The sequence below is a fragment of the Trichosurus vulpecula genome, chromosome 4 (assembly GCF_011100635.1).
Source record: "Trichosurus vulpecula isolate mTriVul1 chromosome 4, mTriVul1.pri, whole genome shotgun sequence".
Classification (NCBI taxonomy): Eukaryota; Metazoa; Chordata; class Mammalia; order Diprotodontia; family Phalangeridae; genus Trichosurus; species Trichosurus vulpecula.
In genome coordinates, this window is record NC_050576.1 from 432,040,677 (window position 1) to 432,064,167 (window position 23,491).

Consider the following 23,491-nt stretch of genomic DNA (forward strand, 5'->3'; position numbering starts at 1 on the left):
CTTAGGGAAATGCAGGTCCACAAAGAAGGAGGGCCATGCCCCTAACTGTCCATCGTCCTGCCCTGCAGAGTTTGGAGTGATGGAGTGAGTGGGGGTGGGGAGGAAGAGGGCCATCACTGCATAAGAGGTGCAATGAGGTAGACAGAACTGCTCTTAAAAATGCAGACATTGCACAGAAGTGTATTTATTAGGCACTTGCTGGGTGCCAAGGATAGCACCAAGTAGTAAGGATTCTCCTAGAAAAGCAGGACAGTCCCTACTCTGGAGAAGCCTATGTTCTGAAGGGAGGTTCAGCTGAGGAGCCCAAGGAGAGACCCAGTGGTCCTCAGGGCACAGTAACAAAGCAGATGTCAGGGCCCAGGATCCCGAGGGCAGGCTTTCAGGGCAGGGCCAAGGTCCAGTGGTCTACCATTTTACTAGAAGGAGTGTAGCTGGAGACTCCCTGCCATCCAAGTGGCTTTGAGATGGGAGCAAGGATCTGGGTTATTTCAGGGGTAGGGCTGGGGAGGGGGCGGGTCAACATCCAACCCAAAGGAGCTGTGGAGCACCTGTAGAAACAGGCAATCGGGGCTAATGCTGTTAAGGGGAAGACCTTGAACCAAGCTCCTCTTGGTCCGGGAATCTTTTGGGATCTGAGGGCCTGTGGATGATGGGCAGGGCAGCTGAAATGAAGATCTCTGGTGAGCTCCTGTGATGCCTGCTCCTGCTAAGGCCTCAGGAATCTGCTGAGATCTCTGCAGCTGCCTGCTCTCTGGGAAGAATAGCTTAAACCCATCAGACCTTCATACTTTAGTATGAATTGCCTCCATCTGATTGCTGAAGAAACCCAAGAGAGGAGATATAATTTTGGAGCCTGGGACACTTGGGGGTGGCATTGGGTCAATGAATGACCAAGGGTGGGGGAGGAGAGGGCACAAAAGATCAGCTGGACTTTCAACATTGTTCAAGGCTCTGACAGCATTGAATTCTCACATGTCTTTGGAATGGAGCTGTCTGCAGCACAGACAGAATCTCTCTGGATGAAGAGGTAACTGAGTATTTACAGTACATAAAGCGCATACTTGTGACTCTGTGTGATGCAGCCTGCAGCAGACCCCCCCCACCCCCGCCAATAAACATTCATTTGCTATCAAAGATTCCAGAGGCCTAGTGGTAATTTTTACTGTTGATATGGGCTCCCTATTTAATTCCATGCATCCAGGCTCTCATTCCATCTGTGGGCAGAGAAGGGGAAACAGGCCCAGGGAAATTCATGGATTTGCCCACGGTCACGGGGCCAGGATGTGCCCAAACTGGACCCCAAGTCTTCTAAGTGCCTGTTTGGGCCAAGATCGTTGCTCTCCTCACTTCTGAGTTCAAAGACGCCTCTTCCCTGTTCCACCCTGTTCCATCATCTGGACGATGGAGCTCATTTTACAGGCCACTGGACAAGTCATTCGAGGAGGCTCCTTGGTGGGATCTGGGCATCAGACCTAAATTAGAACATAGGAAGTCAGAAGGGGACAAGAAGGAGCTGCTTTTGAGAGCTGCTGGGGGAGGGTTTTGGGTCCCTTTGCAGGATGTGGTGAGTGAGCTGAATGTGAGTTGTCCAAATGAACCAAACCCTGTCTCTGAAGAGAGATGCAGATGAATGATATCTGTCTGAGCCACGAGTGGGCAGCCAGCCTCAGGGATGCTGGGGTGTTTCTGGATCATGGGGTTAAGCTGGTGGCTTCCCAATGGTGATCTTCCAGAGAGGCCTGGGTGGCAGCCTCCCACCTCTTTGCCTTGGCTTCTCGGTGCCTCTGGGTTTGAGAACATGGAGTCCTGATACTTTCAGCCACCATGGTCTCTCTTGGGAACCTGTGACCTCTGGAAGCCAGCAGCATTCTGGTTGGCCTTGGCTGACTGGAAGCTTAGGAAAGGAAGGAGAAGGAGAGAGAGAAAGGAAGAAAGGCAGAGAGGAGGAGAAAGGGGGCGTGAGAGAGAAATAAAAAACCCTGACAGTGAGGGGCTGGGGAAGGGGGTGCTGGCCTTCCCGAAGCCAGGGCCCAGCTGCTGGGTGCTGAGGCCTCAGCTGGAAGGGCTGGCAGAGGCTTGCTATTTTCCTGCTGTTTTGGTTTCTGGGCATATGGCCTTGCCTCTATCTTCCTGTTACTCTCCTGTGACCAGAAACTTAGTGCTGGGAACCCAGCATGTTCCTTTGGTTCCCAATGACATTGTCTTTATCTTCTTAAACACACACACACACACATACACACACACACACACACACACACACACACACACCACACAACAAACAAACCAGACACAGGGAGTCTCTGCCAAGAATTTGTTTTTCTCCATTTAAAAAAAACCAGAACAATTTCAGGGAACTCAGAAGCTTCCTCCATGGAGCCAGAGCCCTGGAACTGGAGGGTCAAGGCAGAACTTGAGAACTGGGAGCTTCTGCATGTTTGGAGCTTCATTTCTCCCTCCCCCAATTCCTTTCCCCCATTCTGCTTCCAGGCCAACCCTCGACTGATCAGCCCGGCTTCTTCTCTGAAGTTCAGCCTTATCAGCAGTGACTTTGTTTTTTCCTGGAAACCATCCATATCTGGACCAGGGATTGGTGACTTTTTCAGGAGTCCCCTGCTGAGGTCTGATGTGTGTGTGTGTGTGTGTGTGTGTGTGTGTGTGTGTGTGTGTGTGAGGAAGGAAGGAAGGAAGCATATTGCTGACGAGGGGACACTGACTCTTCAGAGCCAGGAGAGAGTTAGACCTCTTGAGGTGGTCCAGGGTCCAGGGGAGGGGTGTCTCTCCAGGGCTGGGGGCAGATGTTCATGAACAGACTTGTCAGCTTCTGGTATAGACGTCGCCATACCTCCATACATGGGGGGCGGAGGTAGACTGTTGCTGGCATCCGTATGGCACTTAAAGCTTTGTCTCATGAGACCCTCACCTCGACACTGTGAATTTAAGTACGTATCCCTAATATTATGATTCCCATTTAGCAGATGGAAAGACTGAGGCATGGAGAGGCTAAAGGCTCCTGGTCAGTAAGTGTCAGCAGCAAGACTTGAACTCTGGTCTCTCCTGATTCCAGGACCAGCACTTTTCCTACTATCCAACGGAGGAAGATGACTGATGGAATGCTTTAGTCAAGCCCAAGGGAACTCTTGGGAGATCATAGTATCTGAGAACTAGAAAAGACTTTAGTAGCATTTGAATGCAATCCCTAGCCCAAAGTAGGGCTTCTAACCCTTCCTCATGTCATGGCCTCCTTGGACAGTCAGTCTGCACAAGCCTATGGACATCAGCACCCTTCCCCCACCCAGCCCCTATCATGTTATTAAATGCAGAAAATAAAATACTTGGGTCTTCAGAGGAATCAAAGGTCAGTGAAAATAAAGATGGACATTTCTTTGGACTCAAATTCATGGACCCTCTGAAATTTTTTCAAGGACTCTGGGTTAGGAACTCTTGCCCCAAAGGGATCCTTCTGTAGCATACTGTTCTTCTGTTAGGCAAACTCTTCTGATCTCTCTATCAGCATTTACAGTCATTTAGCACAATAACTCATTGTTCCTACTGGTTTCCATTCCACTATGGCGGAAGGTGACTGCAGGTGAGTGCAGTGAGTTCTATCTTTTAGGTGTTCTAGGATTGTAGATGCAGAGATGGAAGGCACTTCAGAGGTCAACGGATCAACCCATTCCATTTCCAGACCAGGAAACTGAGGCCAGGGAAGGGCAGTGACTTGCTTGAGGTCACTCGGGTAGCAAGCAGCCAAACAAAAATTAGCCCTCAGGTCTTCCTTCTACGAGCCAAGTCTGCTTTCCACTGCCCTCCAATGCCTCTGTCAACAGACAAAAATATGGTGGCTCAGGGACTCTAAGGGACTCGCCTGTGGTCACACAAATAGTAAGTATCCAAGGGGCTGTTGGAACCCAGGTCCTCTGGGTTTGAATCTTTCGACTATACACGCAAACCTTCATTGATACAATAAAACCCTAATTAGCCAGAAGTGAGTGAAGTGAGGATTTCTCAGAAGGAAAAAATCGAACAAGCTTGGGGAGCATGGACTCAAGCACAATTTTATTTAGAGCAGTCAGAAAGCACCCGATCTCTGTTACTGTTGAACTCACTTCTGACCATTTTTGCTTCTAACATTTGCTGTTTATCCTCCAGCCATGAGCTAAGAGGCGTGCCAAAAATTGGATCGCTCACATTTTTGTGGGGCTTTCTGGGTTACAAAGTGCCTTTGCTACATTACATTGTTTGGTCTTGACTATGGGCCTGTGCTCAAAGAGTAAATGTTCCCACAGGCAGGCCAGGCCACGCCCCAGAGAAGAGGTAGGGATAGAGTTGAACCACATCCCAGCCACTGGGGAGGAGATTCAGGAATGGTCCCTGAGTCAATTTCATGTCCAGTCCCACTTTGGAGGACTGTGCCTGAGTGAATTGCAGTCAGGCCTCTGGAAGAAGTTGGTGACAAGCCCAGATCAGAAGATGAGTCTGGGGCTCTGGGAGATGCAAAAGAGCCAGCCCCTCTGACAGCCAGCCAGAAATGAGGTGGGGTGGAGCTGTGAAATTCTGAGTTTTCATACACCTGGTTTGCAAGGGCCAGGAACCCAGCTCAGCCTCCTTCAGAGCTGGTCCTCTCTTGAGACTTCCAGACCAGAGAGAAAAAGTAGTGATGTCAACAGTAGAGCGATGCATGATGGTTTGGAGAATTGTGTGCCTAGACTGGAGATTCCATGTATTTAGGGAGCTCCAGTGGGGAAACAGCCTCCTCAGGTCATCCTGCTCTGCACCCTCCTTGGTCTTCCTTGGTCACAGGTCCTTTGTCCTTACATCTCAATTGTTCTGAAATCCAAGAATATTCCAAATCCATGCCAGAGAATGATGGGAGCTCCTAGGGAAAGAAAGAGGAGGGAAAGGCAATATTCCCAAGATGGACCTTTTAGGACCATGCAGGACAAAATAAAGCATGGAGACCAGGCGGGCTGAGCCCATATTGATAGAAAATCCAGCGAGTAGAGAGGTATGGAATCCCTGACTGGAGAAGAGAGTGAACGCCTGAAACAGAGGTGTCAGAAAGTCTTGGGAGAACTGGAGATGACTCAAAGCAATTTTGATCCAAAACACTCATTTTACAGATGAGGAAACTGAGGCCTGAAGGGTGTTTAGTGACTTTTGCAAGGCAACATGAGCTAGAAGAGGCAGAACTCGGATTGGAACCTGGTTCCTCTGCTCTGAAGTGAACTCTACAACTCTTGGTAGGTCCCAAGTGCTTCCAATCCTCAGGGTCAGGGGAACTTGTTGCATCTTAGGGTCATTTCCCATCATAGTCTGGTCCTAGAAGATTAAATCTCCTCCCTTCTGGAGAAGCCTGTGTTATAGAGGGAACAACGAGTTGGAACATTTGACTATCATTGTGTGTTTCACAAACATTGTGTCAGCAATGCCCTCCTGTGGGCATCTGGTGTGGCTGGCTAATACAGTGAGCATTTGATGTTTGGTGACCTGACTGAGGTAGGTGGCAGCATTCCCCTTTACAGGAATGGTTCATGAGGCACAGAGGAGTAAGTCAGCTGGTTCTGAGGACATGTGTCCAGGTCAGGCAAAGCCAGGATTGGGAGCCACAGTCCTTGAGTTGCTACTCAGATGCTTGGTATGATTTCCATCCAGGACAATCTTGCATGGCCAGCAGGTGAGCTTCTGAGGGCAGAAGCTTTGCCTTTGTGTCTCTGGCATCTAGAAAGTCTCGGATATGCAGGACGTATTGAATTACATTTCTTGAATTACATTTAATTGGCTGATTGTGGGCTATTTGGCATAGACAGATAAGATTAGAGAAAGGATTCTTAATCCTGGGATGCCAAATCCCACTGACTTTTTTCCTTTTTAAAGCATTGATGTTGGCTGCTGCTGTGTCTTACTGCACATAAGTGGGGTTGGGGAGAAAGGGACAAAGAAGGACACACTGACGAAGCCATCATACAGCTGGAATCACTGTTGGCCTTGGTCAGCCGCTGAGGCAGGGGGCAAACATTGCCCAGTCTATTATGGCTTCTTCCAGGGAGGGAATGGACAGGGCGGTGGGGCAACCTGAGGTCAGGCAAGCAGCCCCTAGTGCCCCTTGCTTCACTGCTGCCCACAGGCAGGGGTCTAATTCTGAACTCCAGTGACTTTCTGAATCCAGGCTTGGTTTTTGTGGATGTTGGAGTACACGCCGTAACTGTCTTTCTTGCCACATCCATCCCCCCAGGACACGGTGCCCACCAAGTACCAGTGGGATTGCTCCTCATTGCGGGTCACCATAGGGCCTCCAGAATCCCCACCACAAGCATCTTTCCCTCCTAAGGGAGCAAAAGAGATAGGAGCCATGAAGGTGCTTCTGCACATTAACTAGTCCCTCTCATCTCTGTTTCTATGTGAGTCTGAATCTCTGAGACACAATTTCAGGGAGCCAGGTGAGGGCATGACACCCTCCTTTAAATCACAGACCCGGAAAGGACCATAAAGACCATCTAGTCCAGTCCTCCCATTTTAGTGAACAGGACTCTGAGCCTCAGAGAAGGGAAGCATTCAAGGCCATATGGCCAGCTTGACAGAATTGGGTCTAGAAACAGAAAGAGAGAGAGGGAGAGGGAGAGAGAGAGGGATAGGGAGAGAGAGAGAGAGAGAGAGAGGGAGAGAGAGAGAGAGAGAGAGAGAGAGAGAGAGAGAGAGAGAGACAGAGAGAGAGACAGAGAGACAGAGAGAGACAGACAGAGAGAGAGAGAGAGAGAGAGAGAGAGAGGAGAGAGAGAGACAGAGAGAGAGAGAGAGAGAGAGAGAGAGAGAGAGACAGAGAGAGAGAGAGAGACAGAGAGAGGGAGAGAGGGAGGGAGAGAGGGAAGGAGAGAGAGGGAGGGAGACAGAGAGAGACAGAGAGAAGGAGAGAGGGAGGGAGACAGGGAAGGAGAGAGAGAGGGAGGGAGAGAGAATCCTTTTTAACAAATATGGAGATAAAGGAACTGAGATGTAGGGAATCAAGTGAGTTGCCTAAGGTCACACAGGTGGGAAACATTAAAGGCAAGATTTGAACCATGGTCTTTTCATACCATAGCCTGTCTTCTTTCCCTTGACTCACACTGCCTCTGCTTTTCTTACCCAGAAGTGTGCTCATTGCTTTTCCTTCTCATCATCCCCCCAAACACATCTCTGTTGAATGTTTTTCATCACCATCACTGTCATCATCACCATCACTGTCAGTCATCACTGTCACTAGCACTGAATAGCACTTTAAGGTACAAATATTATCTCATTTTATCCTAACACCAGCCTGAGGAAGTATATAGTATTATTATTGTCCCCACTTTACAGATGAGGAAACTGAGAGGCTAGTGTCTTGTCCAGAGTCACACAACTGGCAAATGTCAGAAGCTGGATTTGAACTCAGATCTTCCTGATTCCAGGCTCAGCACTCCAACCACTGTGCCACTTGGCTGCATAAAAGCTTGCCAGCTACTTTGCTAACATGACCTCCTCTGAACCTCCCAGAAACACTAAGAATATTATTATGATCCCTACTTTATGGGTAGGCAAACACAGGCTGAGGGAAGTCCCAAAGGTAGTAAGTGATGGAGGTGGGATTCAAATCCAGCTCTTTCTGATTTCAAGTATAATACCTTTCAGTAAAGGGAGACCTCCCCTTTCCTGCTTCTCCTTTACAAATCGAATCTGCCCCCTACTACCATGCCCTGGTCACCCATGAACAATGTTTTAGGCACACCCTCTCCCGATGACTCCATGAGCCTGCTCTGCTCCATGTTCTCCTCACCCTGGAGCCTCAAGACCTAGGAAGGGCTCAGCCCCCACCCTCCCAACCTCTTGGCCAGACTAGGCTGGGGATGGACTCACCATCCCTTTCTCCAGCGCAAACCATGTCACTGGTGACTTTCAGATTAATTTCGGCATATGCTTCCCGGCAAGCCTCATGGTTGACTATGGGCACTTCAATCTGCAACAGAGGCATTTTGTTGTTAAATTAGGGGAAGGGCCTTTCCCCAATCTGGAGAGCTTAAGACTGCATGACCACTGGTTGTTTAAGGGATTCTTGTTCTGGTATTGCTGTTAATTAATTTATTGATTGATTCATGGAACCAGATGAGCCATGGCTTCCACTAGGTGCAGTGAGAAGAAGAGTCTCTGTGAAGGAGCTTTGAGAAATGATGACAAAGATTGTTGCAAAAATGTGATGTTTCAGAGATGCTGAATTATTAGCAAAGCGTGTGTGTGTGTGTGTGTGTGTGTGTGTGTGTGTGTGTGTGTGTGTGTACCTGCCAGCACAGGGTCACAGACTCTCAGAGAGAAGAGGACCTTGGAAGGATCCAGTCTAATATGTGACTGGACAGGACTCCCCTTTACATCATTCCTGACCAGTAATCATCCAACATCCTCATAAAGACCTCTAGTGATGGTAAACTCAGTATCTCCCTATCAAGACCATTTATTTCTTTGGGAAAAGGAACTCATGGATAGAGGAAACACTCTCTCCCAATGCAGGTCAGCATCTTCTGTGTAATTTCTGTCTTGGACAGGCACTTCTGGGACTGTCACTTGCCCAGGGTCACACAACTAGGATGGGTCAGAAGTGAGACTTGAATTTGAACCCAGGTCTTCTTGACTTCCACGGCCACAGCACACCACCTCTCTCCTCTTTGGGATAGCTCTAATTCTTGAGACTTTCCTCCCCCTCCCTTGACATCAAGACTAAATTTGGTTCTCTAAGGCACTGACCCTCTAGATCTAAGAGCGACAAATTGAATTCTTCTTCCACATTACTGACCTTTAAGTATTTGTAGACAAGCATCAGGGGGCAGCTAAGGGGTGTGGTGGATAGAGTGCTGGCCTGGAGTCAGGAACACGAGTTCAAATTCAGACTCAGATACTTACTAGCTTTGTGACCCTGGGCTAGTCACTTAGCTCTATTTCCCTTGGTTGTCTCTAAAGCAAGCTGGAGAAGGAAATGGCGAGCCACCCAAGTATCTTCACCAAGAAAACCCACATGGGGTCATGAAGAGTTAGACACCTAAGTCAATACTTAATTAATTCAGGCTATTCACTGGAAGGTCAAATGCTGAAGCTGAACTACTCTGGCCACATAATGAGAAGATAGGACTCCTTGGAAAAGACCCTGATGTTGGGAAAGATTGAAGGCAAAAGGAAGAGGGGGATGCCGGAGGGTGAGATGGTTAGATAACGTCATGCTCATGCTTACTTCACCATCTTGGCTCCTGATAGTGTCATGGAAACAACAAATATGAACTTGGACAGACTTTGAGAGATACTGGAGAAGAGAAGGACCCGGCATGCTATGGTCCATGAAGGAATGACTGAGAAACAGACAACTCTCATGTCTCCTTTGTCTTTTCTTCTCAAGGCTACACTCCTGCGCTTCCTTCCATAGGTCATTTTACTCATTTCATGGCTTCTTTAAGGCCAATGAGTCAAGCCATGGCTATAATGAACGGGGTCCCTGAGGATTCTCCAAAGACCTTACTGGCCTTTTACTTGGTTTGCCATCCACAGGGGACCTGTATTTGTTTACTGATGGGCAAGGCTAATAGCTAGAGATCTCAGCCCCCGGTTCCTGGAGTAGTTTCCCAAGTCACCAGAGACAAGGGCATCCCTTGAGGGCTCATGTTGACTAAGGTTCGATGTTCCAATGGGCTTTGTAGCTAAATCCAATGGGAAGGAAGATCAGATTTCCCATGATTCCCTCTCCTCCAATTCTTCTTTGTGTGCTGCTTCCTCATTCCCTTCCCCCTCCTCTCCTTAGAAAAGCTCCAATGCAGGAATGTTGGCTATCACACAGGTATCCTTCTGAGCATGGGAGAAGTTGGAGATCACCTCCATCAGAGACTCTGGGATTCTATTCCAGATCTGCTTTCCCCAGCCACTCACGAGAACCATGGTACCTGGAAGTGGGAGAAGATGATGTGAACATGGAAACTATTAACTCTCATTCACTCCTGTGAGGGATGGACAAATTCCCTTCCTGAAGGAAAAAGCATAGCATTGGAAGGTCTCTGGTGGAGTTCCCCAGGAGTCAGTGAGTGATCGGCCTCGTGCTATTGAACTTCATTTAAATTTATGACCTGGATGAAGTCACTGTTTATCAAGTCTGCAAGTGACATAGAGCTGGGAGGGAGAGCTTAAACTGAGTGACGGGGTCAGGGTTCACACAAAGCTCTCGACAGCCTAGAACACTGGAAGGAATGGAATAAGATGCCATTTATCTGAGATCAATATATAATCATAGGTCCATAGACTTAGAATTGAACCAACTGTTATTTTACAAAATCAACTCAGAAAAGTTGGCATGCTTTGCACCACAAAGGTATGAAGGAGCAAATCTTGGAGTCAAACTCAGGGGCATTGGGTCCAAATACAGCCCATCGGCCCCTGTGGCCCCCAGATGCCAACTTGGTTTGGAAAACCACTTTTGTGGGTATAACGCAAGGCAGGCTCGGCCAGATAGCACTTCATTCAAAAGGGCTGGGGCATTTTAGGGATGCAGAGCTCAATACACATCATCAGAGTGATGTGGCAGCCACAAAAACTCGAGTGACCTGAGGCAGCACTAAGAAAGACGCAATCACCAGCAAGGAGAGAGAGGTCAGAGGAAGGTCTCTATAATCTTCCCTGGTCAGAATTCTCTGGAGCATGGTATCCAGTCTTGGGTGCCACATTTTAAGAAGGCATATGGGCAAGGTATAGATCATATAGAGAGCATGATGAGGATGGTGGTAGAACTTGAGAACATGCCATAGGATAATAAGTTATGTCATTATCATCATCACATTTGTACAGTGATTTAAAAGTACAAAACATTTCATAGAATTATCTTATTGGAAAACAACCTCTGTCCATAACCATTAAATGGTGGCCCAAAGTGTTTGGAGGGTGCCTTGGATAAGTACATAGTGAAATTCCAGAGGAAATGGAGGAAATTTCCCTACTGCCAAATCCTGCCCCATCTTATAAGCATTTTGATACATGAGGTACTTCTTCTTTAATAATCTAGAGCGATAATATTGCTGGCAGCAAGATGTCATAGCACGAGACTTGATGAGATCTTGAAAAACCATTCATGTTATAGGATTCTATATCTCTATAAACTGGACATCCTGGGTGGGGAGGGACTTGTCTCTCAGCTCAAGGTACTCTATCAATTTAATTCAATAACATTTACTAAGTTCCTACTATGTGCCAGGCACTGTGCTAAGTGTTGGGGATAAATAAAAGGCAAAAGACAGCCCTGCCCTCAAGGATCTTACAGTCTAATAATCTGTCTACTCAAATACTCCATTGCTTTTCACTGACTCTCAGAACCTTGAATTATGACAGTATCTGGGGCAAGGCATCTAGTTTGAACAAGAGTCCCCTCCACAGTATCTCTACCAACAGTGTGACCCAGTGCATGCTTGAGGTCCTCTGGGGAGGGAACCCAATATCTCATGGGTCCCCCCGGGCCACTTTGGGGCGGCTCATTGGTGGGAGGCTTTTTCAGACATCCAGCCTGAATCTCTCTCTTTTTCACCCCCTCCCCCAGCCTTTGATCCTGATTCTGCCCTCTAGAGCCAAGAAGCACAAGGCTGACAGCCTCTGCCCCACACCAGCCCCTCCCTCTGCCACAGAACAATCCTCTAAGAGCTAGAGGCCAGTTCTCACACTTTGCTTCCCTCTGTATGTTGTCTCTTCCATTGGCTAAACCTCCCTGTGAGATGCTACCAGCTCCATCCCTGTCCTATCCAGTCACTCTTTCTCTATCCTGTGTCTGTGAAGATGATTTTAAAAATCAAAATACAGAACTTTCCATTTTTTCCATGTTAAATTTTGTCTCATTAGATTCAAGCTGTTGTCAGACTGTCAAGATCTCCTTGGATCCTGGCACCATTAGCCCACTTGTTAGCTGTTCTCATCTTTGTACCATCTGGAAATTTGACAAGAATGCTTTCTACATTTTCATTTAAGCCACGAATAGAAAAATGAACCACACCCAACTAAAGACAGATGTCCTTGACAAAGTTTTCTAACCTGTATTCAGTGAACTTAATATTTTTTTATAATTGCTTTTCAAAATAATTGGTTTCCTTTTCAACCTTTTAAATTTTTTCGTGTGTATTTAACACTATTCTGAGAAGTGGTCCATCAGTTTCCCCAGACTGCCAAAGGGGATCCTGGACACAGAAAAGGGGAGGAACCCCTTCCCAGGAGATATCTCTCTGAACTCCAAGGGGTTCAGACCCTCATTTGGGTGTGACCCTCATTTGGAAGGGTCATTCAATAACTTCTTAATCCATTTGTGGTATCATTCAGCTCATATCCCCCCAACCTCCACCACCATCTGGTCAGCAAGGAAAAGCATGAGGGCATTTGTGCAGGACTTTGCTAAAATCTAGATATGCTAGGTCTGCAGCAAAGCTTTGATCTGCCAAGATTTCAGCTCTTCTGTTCTTTCAGACTCAGTATGACCAAAGGCCCAAAGGCTTTCAGAGAAGATCTCAGGCATCCATTCCAACATCTCTGGGTGGAATGAAGGCAATGAGGACCTGGGGGGTAAACCAGGCCAAGGCCCTCCCTGGGACCCAGTCTCTGGGTCATGCTGCCTATCAGTGCAGGGAGCCTGATGATGCCCTACGGCAGGAGCCCCCTCAACCCAATTACTTCTAGGTATAGTAGAGTAGGAGCCTCACTCAAAGATGGAGAACATCAGGGCGATGAAGTGGGGCTTGGGGAATTCCCTCCCATGAATGGGTACCTTGCTGTGGGGGACCCTCTGGGAGGCAGATGGGCATCACATAGTCATTGAGCTTTGGCTCTCCCAGAAGCTCAATTAGAGCGAGGTCATTCTCGAATGTGGAGGCCTTGTAGGATGGATGGAAGATTATATTCTTTGCTTGGAGCTGCTGCTCCGTGTCATCCATCATATGCGTCCTGTGCTTGCCTGCATGGAAAGAAGGAAAGAGAAGGAAGTGACACGTTCATCTGGAGAAGGCCTTCTGTTCCTGGAGGGCTGGTGTGACTTCTGTGTGATGTTGTCATGTCTGTCCTGTCTCCACATCCACCAGAGACCTGTCATGACTGAGGAACATGGAGAACGTGGGGTCAGGAGACAGAAGGGGCTTGATCAGTTGGTGGTGAAGACAGGTTTCTATCATTTTCCTTTAAAGAGTCTCAGACACAGAAGGAGTAAGCCACAGCCCAAGATGAAAAAGTAGGGCTGGCAATGACATGCTCCACCTACTCTTAGGCATGGAACGGTGCTGAGAAGGTCTTTTCCACTGCACAACAGATTTCCCCTACTGGCTTGCTGATGTCTGAAATTCCACCATTAATGTTTGGTTGTGACGGCTTTACTTTCTGTTAAACTAAAAAATTATAGGTTCATAGTATTTGGAGTTGAAAGAGACTTTACCTGGAAATAGAAATTCCAGTCTCATAGGACTGAAGGCTGGAAGAGAACTCAAGAACATGCAGCTTCACCCAGTAGAATGTAAGCTTTGAGGGCAAGAGCTGTTTATACAAGGCTTTGTCTCCCCAGCGTCAGCACAGGCACCTAATAAATGCTCGCTGATCAGCTTAGTCCAATTCTCTCACTCTATAGATGAGGAAACCGAGCCCAAGACAGAAGTAACTTGCCAGCAGGAGTAAAGAAGCCAGCCTCTCTGACTGCAAACCTAGAATTCTTTCCACCATAATTTGTCAATTCTCGTGGGAGGGGTAATGCTTTACACCTTATCAGTCTCCTTTGCTAGGCCATCAGTCACATCCAGTCCCCTAGTCCAGTGGAAGGATATGCGGGCACACCCCATTTTATTATGCTTTGCAAACATTGCATTTCCTACAAACTGAAGGTGGGTGGCAATCCTGTGCCATTTTCCCAACAGCACATACTCACTTCATGCCTCTCTATTACATTTTGGCAATTCTCACAATATTTCAAACTTTTTCATCATCATCCTTACTACTATATCTTTTATGGTGATCTGTGGTCCATGATCTTTGACATCACTATTGGAATTGTTTTGGGGGCAAATCGTACCCATATAAGACGGTGAATCAATAAATGCTATGTGTGTTCTGTCTGATCCACCAACTGGCCTTTCCCTATCTCTTTCCCTGTCTGCAGGCCTCCCTGTGTCCCTGAGACACAGCGATATTGAAGTTAGGCCAATTAATAACCTTATAATGGCCTCTAAGTGTTCCAGTGAAAAGAGGAGTCAATGGTTGGGGCAAACTTCATTGTTGTCCTATTTTAAGACCTTCAGCAACCACCACCTGATCAGTCAGCAGCCATCGTCATTGAGGCAGGATCCTCCACCAGCAAAAAGATGATGATTCACTGAAGGCTCAGATGATGGTTAGCATTTTTTAGCAATAAAGTATTCTAAAATCAAGGTATGTGCATTTTTTAAAATGTAATACTACTGTACACTTGAAAGACTACAGTATCATGTAAACATAACTTTTATGTGCATTGAGAAGCCAAACAATTCATGTGACTTGCTTTATTGTGATAGTCTCTCCATGGCAGTGGGTCTGGAATCAAACCTGAAATATCTCCAAGATATGCCTGCACTTCAAAGCACCGTCTGGGGTCCTCTTCTCTTCCTCAGAAAATGTTATCACCTCCCAGGGGTTTAAAGATCATCTGAGATTTAGGGTTGCAAGAGACCTGAGAATCACCGGAGGGATCCCCTAGCCTAACTCACTCTGCAGATGAGGAGCATGATGGCCAGGGATTGTGTGACTTCTCCAATGGGATGTGGGTGTTAATTAAGCAGCAAAGGTTGTACCTGAACCCAGATTCTCCGATTCTGAAGCCATGGCTTTTCCCCCTGTGTCCCAGATTATAGATTTTTCTTTCTCTGCAGTTAGGCCATAGGCTTATGAGTGCAAGGGACATTCTATACAGAATGGGCTGGGTATGCAGCAGTCACTCAATACACACATGATCTCATTTGAGCTCATAACCACCTTATGAAGTTAACAGATATTGATTAATAATATAAATATAATCATGGTACAATTAATAATAATATAATGAATATATAATTAAATCTCATTGTAAGAGTAATGACTGATTGATTTTATCAGTGGCCAATCATGCTTTTGGCCACCCACCACCTGCAGTCAGGTTGTATCTTACTCACCCAGGATAACTTTGAATTCAGAGACAGAGAGGTAGTCAGAGCTGGTTAAAGGGGAGTACTCAGATTCTAGGGTCCTGTGCAGGCAGTGAGCAGCTGTCACAATCCACCTGTTTCCTGGAGAACAGAAGTACCCAGCATACACTCGGTGTGTTGAGGGCTCCTGGGGATGATGAGGACATGGCCTACTCTGACCTAGTTGTGTCCTGTGTTTCTCCAGCAGCCTCCTGGCCCCTAGCTCTCCCCAATAGTGATGAAGCCTCTGATTTTCTCCATCAATTCATCCCACTGGTCCTGTTACCCACAGGCCCTAGTGCCCAGAGGAGGCCATGGAGTGTGATTCAGGCCACCACTGTCCAGGAGCTGAGGGCAGCTAAGAATGGCCTGGGAGCCTCATCTCCCAGCCAGACTTCAGGAAAGGTAAGTCAAGTAATAAAAGCCAGTGCCACTTCCTGCCCCTCTGGATTCCTGTCTCTTCCAGGACTTCTCAGGTCAGATTCTGCCCACCCTTCGTTTGAAAAGGAGACCTGCCAGGGTGGGACCCATGATGAGTCTGGCTCTGGAGGGTAATCCCTTATTCAGAAGAAATAGGACAGGTTAAGAGACAGGAATGAGGAAGGGAGGGACAGGCCCTGGCAGCTGGGCAGGATCAAGAAAGGTTCAGATTCTGTAGCCAGTGGTGATGAAGGAGGTGGAGACTCCTTCAGGCATGGAGGACAGCAACCAGGCAAAGGCCTGGAGGGTGGAGATGGAGGTACATGGAGTGGGCCAAACAGATGGGCTATCAAGTCTGTCTTCGGCTGTTTTGGCTTATTTTCCTGTCTCCTTTCCCCTAAAGGGTCTGGGGGTGGAGGGCACATCTACTTTATCCGGGTCACCGCCTGCCTCTTCCTTCAGGAACCTGACGCTCCCCCCAGGGCAGACACCAAGCAGTCCGGGAGTGCAGAACGTCCGCTGGGGAAGAACCACCCTGACACCACCCTCTGTTCCTGGGGTTGCCTCCCTCCAGGGGTGGGCCTCCATGGACTCCATGGGAAAGCCAGCACCCTGCCAGAGGCATTCAGAGCTTCCACGCACTGCTGGGTGGAGCAGCGTGCTTGGCGAAGGAAGCCGTGATGTCCCCACAAGCGGCAATGGGGGAACCACAGGCAGGTCACAACTCCAATGACCCTCCATTTCTTCTCCTATAGATGGGCCTGAAGATGCCCAGAATGCCCAAGCCAAGTGCTTCGCAGACTTGAAAGTGCTATCTAAATGTTGGCTACTATTGTCCTTGTTCTTTCTGAACCTTGTGTGCTTCTCGTGGGTCTGAGTCTCACCTTGTAGCTGGCCAAGTCTGCCCAATGGGGACAACCTCCCACTCTGCTGCCCTGCCCCTCTGGCCCCAGGTAGACCCAGGCCCAGCTGACCAGCCCCCTCTTTACTGCCCCGTGGAGACTAGAAGCCTTACTGTGCATCTGCCACCCACTACTACTCCTGTGCTAACAATCTGTCCCACCTTTCCCCTCCTTTCCTGGTATTAAGCAATCATCTTCCACATGGGACCAAACTGTCTCTAACCCCCACCTCCTTCAGGACCTGGCCCCCACCCAACTTTCCAACTCTATTTAATATTACTCTCTTTCCTGTCGTCTTTGATTCAGCCAAACCTGCCTTCCCTCTGTCCCTCCTCACTCATGATACTCCCCTCTCCCATCCCCAGGCCTTTGCATTGGCAGTACCGCATGCCTGGAGCACACTCACTCCTCACCTCTGCCTCCCAGAATCTTCCTTCTGCATGAAGCCTGTCCTGATCCTCTCAGTTGCTAGCATCCTTCCTTCCACGTTCTTGTGGATTTATTCTCTTTACATTCATTCTGTATCAATTGATAAATGTACTTATCTTCCCTGATAGAGCATGAGCTTACTGAGAACAGGGATTGTTTCATTCTCTGTGTTTGTCTTCCCAGCACCCTGTACACAGGAGGAGCTTAATAATTGGGCATGACTGATGAACGAGATGCATCCCAATGGCCACCTTCTTTCTCCTTGGGCGGCTCGGCTCTCACTCACTCACTCACACTGAAGGACATCCTGGGTCCAGCGTCCAAGCTTCAGACTTGGCAATGGGCCCCAGAGGAGGGGCACTGGGAGGATGGTCTTCGTTATACCCAAAGCCTGGTGCACATGGCACCACATGGGCCACAGAAGATCTTGCCAGAGGAAGCCCCACTTGTCGGGAGCCCCCCAGCTCAGCTGTGTCTGGGTGGAGAAGATGGAGCCTGGCCAAAGGGAACCTGAATCAGGAACTGGATCGGCTCATTCTGACCCATGCTCCCAGGCTCTCAGAGACAGCCTGGATGAAGATGCATGGACTTATAGTCTGCATTTATTACTGAGGGAAATGATCTCTAAGTGTGGGGGAGCTAACTAGCCTTTGGGCACTCCCTCGTTGGCCCAGAGCCATCTGAATCCCTATCTGGGCTGCCCCAATCTGACCTGCCTGCCTCAGCACCTGATTGTGCCAAGTCGGAGAGGGGCTGACTGGGCTTTTTTCTCTCCTTCCTGCTCAAGAAGGAAGGTTATGAAACACCTACTATGTGCCAGGCACCATGCTAAGCTTTTTACAAAAACAATCTCATTTGGTCCTCACAAAACCCTAATTGGGAGGTGCTGTTATAATCTATTTTACCTCTATTTACTGAGGCAAACAGAAATTAAGTGACTTTGAGGCTAGATTTTAGCTTCCTGACTCCAGACCCCTTGCTCTTGTCTGTAAACATGTGGGAAAGAATCTGGAGGCATACCTAGGGTGGTGCGGGCAGGACATCTGACCTGGGGCACAACAAAGAAAGGAGTTAAAAGAACCATGGATTAGGAACTGCTAGACTCTGTGCTAGATCTGGACATCTGTATTGGTAATTAAGGTGGGACTTTCTTACTGTTTTAGAATGCTAAATTAATTAAGTGTCTTTGATTGAGTCTTGTTAGGTACAAAGCTCCAGGCACACACCCTTTTGCTAACTAGGTGCTAAACCCCAGGCCAAAATCCTTTTGCTGATTAGATGTGAATCCTTTGAGCCCTGATACGGGCATATAAGATCCAAGGTTGGCCTTAGACTTTCGTGGCTCTCAGTCCCTGGAAAAGTGGTGTGGGACTCTGGGCAGCCACTTTAAGAGCTCCCCGGCTCATAAACCCAGATGTTGATGCTTTCCTGGTAAGTATGGACTGTGATTTAGTCTGTTTATATTGTGTATGTTTGTGATTTGTATTTGCTCTTAAGCTCAGGTTGCTGGCTTTTCCTCCTGAGCTAAGTGAGTGATATTTGGTGTTAAATAAAGTGAGATTGTTAACCCTTAACGTTGCTTTCCTTAGTAAAGCAGATCAAAAGAATCTGTGCTGGCAGCTCTTGTTGCTAGTTTTGTTGGTTCCTACACCACCACAGCAGCTAGTAGCTGAATTGTTGCTACAGCATTGGGTGCTGACACTTGCCCTTGGCACAATATCTGCCAGCGCCTCTGGGAGAGCCACAAGGGACCTTGTCAGGATACACTGTAAGGTTCCATGGGGAGCCCTTCACATTCTGTTACACTGCCCATGGGAAAACTGTGAGCCAGGAGAGGACGCCTTTCAGCTGGGTGGGTGAGGGGTACCAGAGCACTTTCATTTATTAGAGACAAGATATATCTGGGAATCCTCAGCCAGGCCTGGGCATCTCTGTGGGTAGCAGAGAAAGTGCCACTACATAGCTGACGGGGCGAGATTTCAGGGACTGAGAAGGCCTCATGGCCTTCCCAAGACCCCTCTTCCGCACAGACTTGACCAGCTGATTGTATATAAAATTCTATCATTAGACGCTCGTTCCTTTAGCTGAGGATTTTGTCTCCGGTGAAAATCATATCTCCTTTGGATAGGTCCATGCATTAACTTCCCAAGCTAATTTGGCTATTTTGGGGCTTAAAACACATTGATAGGCTGAAGTCCTAAGTGCTCATCAAGGCAGGGAGGAGTCCAGGTGTATGCAATACTGCCTGGGCTGCAGAGGGTGGGTGGGGCATGTTTGTATGCTCAAAACTTATTGTGGGAGCTTCCTGATTTAGGGGAAAGAGTCTGGTGCCAGGGCTCTGTCACTTGCCACATCGACAACCTTGGACCAGTCACATAGCCACTGTGGGCTTCATTTTCTTAATTTATAGAATGGGCAGATGACTTCCAAAGTCCTTATGATCTCATCATCCTATTTCTGAAGCATCTCTGTGTGCTAACTGCCTGCTTGGGAGAGATAAGTATCGTGGGATTTTAGGATTTAGTATTGAGGGATTGTCTACTTCAACTCTCTTGTTTTATTGGTGAAGACACAGAGTCACAGAGCCCTTAGGTGACTTGCCCAGTAAGGATGTGAGTGAGGATTTGAACTCGGACCTTCCTGATTCCAAGTTCAGTGAGCTGCTGCTTCTTGAAGGTAAGACTTAAAATTTTAAATTCAGCAGTTTTTCCCCTACCTCAATTTTTTTTTCCCATTTTCTCCTGGAACTCTTCCCCACTCCCACCCCACCCCTGGGCCAGCTGCCCGGCATCCTGGGGGGTTTGCTTAGGACCCCACTCACCGTAGTGAGGCCTCACCTGGCTGGCCATCACAGGTAGGCCCCATCCCGGCTTCACTTTCCTCCTGACTCCTGGTCACCTTCTTTTCAGCTGCCTTGATCCCTCTGCTCCCCCTCCAATGTGGGGACCAGGGTCAGATCAGAGTAGCCACTGTCCCTTGCAGGAGGGAGTTAGCCTGCTCCCCAGGGGCTCACCCACCATCCCTGTGACTTCTGCCCCAGGCATCATTCTCCTGTGATCTTGTCATTAGAATATAAGCTCTTGAGGGCAGGGAGTGCCTTTGCTTGGCCACTTCTGTGCCCAAGCAGGTACTTACTTAAGTTGCTGGTTCATTCGGGTCATTTGTCCCGTAAGACAATGGGAACATGATTTGGAGACATCCCCCTTAGACCTCAGTAGCGGTGTGGCTGGCAAGATATGGGCTGTAGGTGTGAGGATGCCAGGCCCTTCCTGTACTGCCTCCAACGGAGACATGTCCCCAGCACTGGGAGCCCAGTAGGGCCTGCTTTCTTAATAATCTCTGTGGTCCAAAGCTGCTGCTCTCAGATCTCCTTCCTCACCCTCCTCATCCTCCTTATTTAGACCTGGGCCACTGTTGGTGTAGATGTCCTGCTGATTGGCCACTTTCTCTGACCCTCCAGGCAGGGGCTCTGATTGTGAGTCATATGTGGGCACCTTGGGCAGCCTGGCAAAGCCTGTGGGCCCCTTCTCAGAATCAGGTTTTTGAATAATTGAAGGTAATATTAAATTCAATTGGGTTTCAGCTGAGATTAGGAGCCTAGGCCGCTGAGGGGGTCAGACCAGGAAAGCCTCACAGTCTGGCCTCCACTCAGCTGCCGAGTGTCTGCCTAACTCTCGGGTCTGACCATGTCCTTAGCTCCAGGGGCTCCTGTCACCTTCAGGACCCACTCTCAGGTCCTCCCTTTGGCCTTCAAAGCCCTGAATCTCCAGCTGCCTCCTGCCCTCCCAGCTTCCTTGGCCTTCCTCTCCTCGAGGTCTGCTCTGTCCAGCCTTCTCTCCTGGCTGTCCTCTGAGCAGGTTGCCTGCCTCCTGACTCTGGCGGTTTCTCCTGGCTGTCCTCCACACCTGGAGCACTCTCCTCCCTCATCTCTGCCTTCTGACTCACAGGGCTTAACACCACTGAGTCTCAGCCCAAATCCCATCTTCAGCAGAAAGCCTGACCTGGGTGCTCTAATGCTAATGCCTGCCCTGGGATGCCGTAGCCCATTTATCCCGTATCCGGCTTGGCTGCATGTTTTTTCTCCCATTAGAAGCAGCTGGTAGGGCAGTGGGTGGAGCCTCGGGCCTGGAGTCAGAGAGACACAGGTTCAAATCTGGCCTCAGGCACTCATAGGCTGTTTGACCCTGAACTCTCTGCCTCAGTTTCTTTATTTATACAATAGGATAATAGTAGTACCTTTCCTCCCAAGGGTATTGTAAGGATGATTAGATAATAATTGTAAAGCAGTCAGCACAGTGCCTAGTACCCTGTAAGCACTATATAAATAAATATTAACTATTATTAATAATCATAATCATTATTATTGTGCTGGACTTGGAATGAGACCTGAGTTCAAATCTGGCATCACACACTTACTAGCTGCATGACTCTGAACAGGTCACTTAAACTGCTGTTTGCCTCAGTTTCCACCGATTGCACTTACCTTGAAGGATTACTGTGAGGACCCAATGAGATAAGGGGTTTAGGAAGCACTTGGCACAGTGCCTGCTCCATAATTAGGTGTAACAAGAATGCTGATTCCCTCTCTCCCCTCTTCCCCCGTTAGCCTGAGTTTCCCCTTCTGTGGAACAAGAGGGGTGTACTAAGTGGATTTTGGGGTCCTTTGCAGCTCGGGGTCTGGGATGCCACGGTCTATGATCAAGCCAAGCCACAAGGCTGGTCCCTTTCTGCTCTGGAGCTGGGATCCCAGGTCTTAATTCATTTGGCTGTTTGGCATTGTGGGGTGGGGGGGTGTCTCTGATTGTATGAAGCTGGGTGTTTCCTCCCCCCAGTGCAGATCCCAGCTCCTCTCCAAGTCAGCAGATTGGGGAGCTCCGTGGCCCAAGTGGTGATGAGCCCTTCTCCATTTGGTCCTTGGGACACACAGCCTGTCACTGATCCTGTCCTTCAGGCCTGGCCAACCAGGGAGGTGCTGCTGGAGCCCTTGCCCTGCTGGCCTGGCCTTGGCAAGCCAGCCGCCACACTGTGCCTCGGTGGGAGAGGAAGGTTTTTGGCGATACTGTTGCATCTCCAATTCCACCATCTTGGGGTCTGAGGGCCATGTGTCACTGCTTCAGGGCCAGCTCTGTATGTAGTTCATCTTTCATTTAGGGGATGCACAACAGGCTTTTCTCCTTGCCCTCTCTCTCTTGCAAGGGACCTCTGAGGGATTCTAATCCAGCTCCCTTATTTTATTGGAGGTTGAGGCCACAGAGGCCCAGGGATGGGCTACATCCTCCCATAGATTGATAGTGTACCAGGGCCTGTCCCCCCGTCGGGAGGAGGCTAGGGGATCTGCTTCCAGGAGAGCTGCCATGATTCTGTTCTTCTGTGTTCTTTTTGAGTTGTCAGTGAAAGGATTGGGGGCTATGACCTTGTGAAAGGTCAGGGGAGGAGGAGGTCAGGATCCTGACGTCCCAGCAGGCTGGTTTTGCAGCCAGACTGGCACAGATTCCCTGAGAAGCCAGGGGTGAGCTTCAGGATTAAGCCTCAGGACCCAGCTCTCCTGGGCTGGAAGGAGGTGGGACCAGGGCTGTATAGGAATGAGCTCAGTCTCAGCCTGCTCACCCATGATACTGAGGTGGCAGAGAAGACTACTCAGGAAATGGGCCCTTCCTGGCCCTTCCTAAAAGCTAATTGATGTTCAGTGGGAGTCATCCGCAAGTCACTGGTACCTCACAGGGGGTATGTGTGCGTGTGTACTTGTGTGTGCACGTGTGTGTGCATGTGTGTGTGTGTGTATGTTGGTCTCCAGTGGGGGTTTGAGCCAACAACATTAGAGAAGGAAAACCTCTAGGCCCTCAGGACACCTGCTGGTCTGACCCTGGGAAGGAGGAGGCATTTACATAGCACCTACTGTGAACTCTCTCATCTGATCCTCACAACAACTCTACAATCCCTATTTCACAGTTGAGAAAACGGAGGCAAACAGGGTTCAGTGACTTGCCCAGGATCACACTGCTAGGAAGTGTTTGAGGCTAGATTTGAACTCCAGGCCCAGTGTTCTACCCACCGCACTTCCCAGCTAACTGGAATAGTGAGACCAAAGGATATTGGCTCACATCAATAGGCCTCATTTAGATTTAGAGCTAGAAAGGACCTTGAAGGTCTATCTAGTCTGATATAATGATGTCTAGTCAACCCCCTTGATTTTGCAGATAAAGAAACTGAGGCTTTTGGCTTCCTCTAAGTCTCCTGGGGTGCCCCCTCCGACATGAAACCTTCCAGACCTTCCTGTTTTGTTATTGCTCTTCCCTCCCTTATTTGCATTTACTCATTAATTTACATATAGCATCCCTTGGGAGAATGGCAGGTTCTGTCTGTGTTTCATCTTTGGATCCCCAGCATCAGGCACATAGTAATGTTTGATCAAAAATTGCTGAATTGAATGAATTTGGAACAAGGTGACAGTTGATGGAGGGATGGTTTTTTGGAGTGTCGGGGACTTTCTCAGAGTTGTTATAATGCCATGTAATGAGCCTCCAACCGTGTCCAAGTCAGATCAAGACTTAATGTAAT

The 23,491-nt window shown here is 48.4% G+C and overlaps 1 protein-coding gene across 5 annotated transcripts in view; it reads right to left on the minus strand.

Annotated features, from left to right (window-relative positions):
• Positions 1 to 1,150: 1,150 nt before the first annotated feature.
• MASP1 (mannan binding lectin serine peptidase 1) overlaps positions 1,151 to 23,491 on the minus strand; it is a 102,521-nt gene continuing 80,180 nt past the window's right edge. Inside the window, exons 12-17 of one of the 5 annotated variants that reach the window (XM_036754976.1) lie at positions 15,171 to 15,284; positions 12,776 to 12,961; positions 9,862 to 9,929; positions 7,870 to 7,969; positions 6,254 to 6,323; positions 1,151 to 1,472 (exon numbers count right to left, since the gene is read on the minus strand). In XM_036754976.1, coding sequence (XP_036610871.1) covers positions 1,433 to 1,472; positions 6,254 to 6,323; positions 7,870 to 7,969; positions 9,862 to 9,929; positions 12,776 to 12,961; positions 15,171 to 15,284 — 578 coding nt within the window. In that variant the 3' untranslated portion in view covers positions 1,151 to 1,432. Of the gene's footprint in view, positions 1,473 to 3,303; positions 6,324 to 7,869; positions 7,970 to 9,861; positions 9,930 to 12,775; positions 12,962 to 15,170; positions 15,285 to 23,491 lie in introns of those variants that run through there. The other 4 variants (XM_036754975.1, XM_036754978.1, XM_036754973.1 and 1 more) reach the window with 4 other exon arrangements.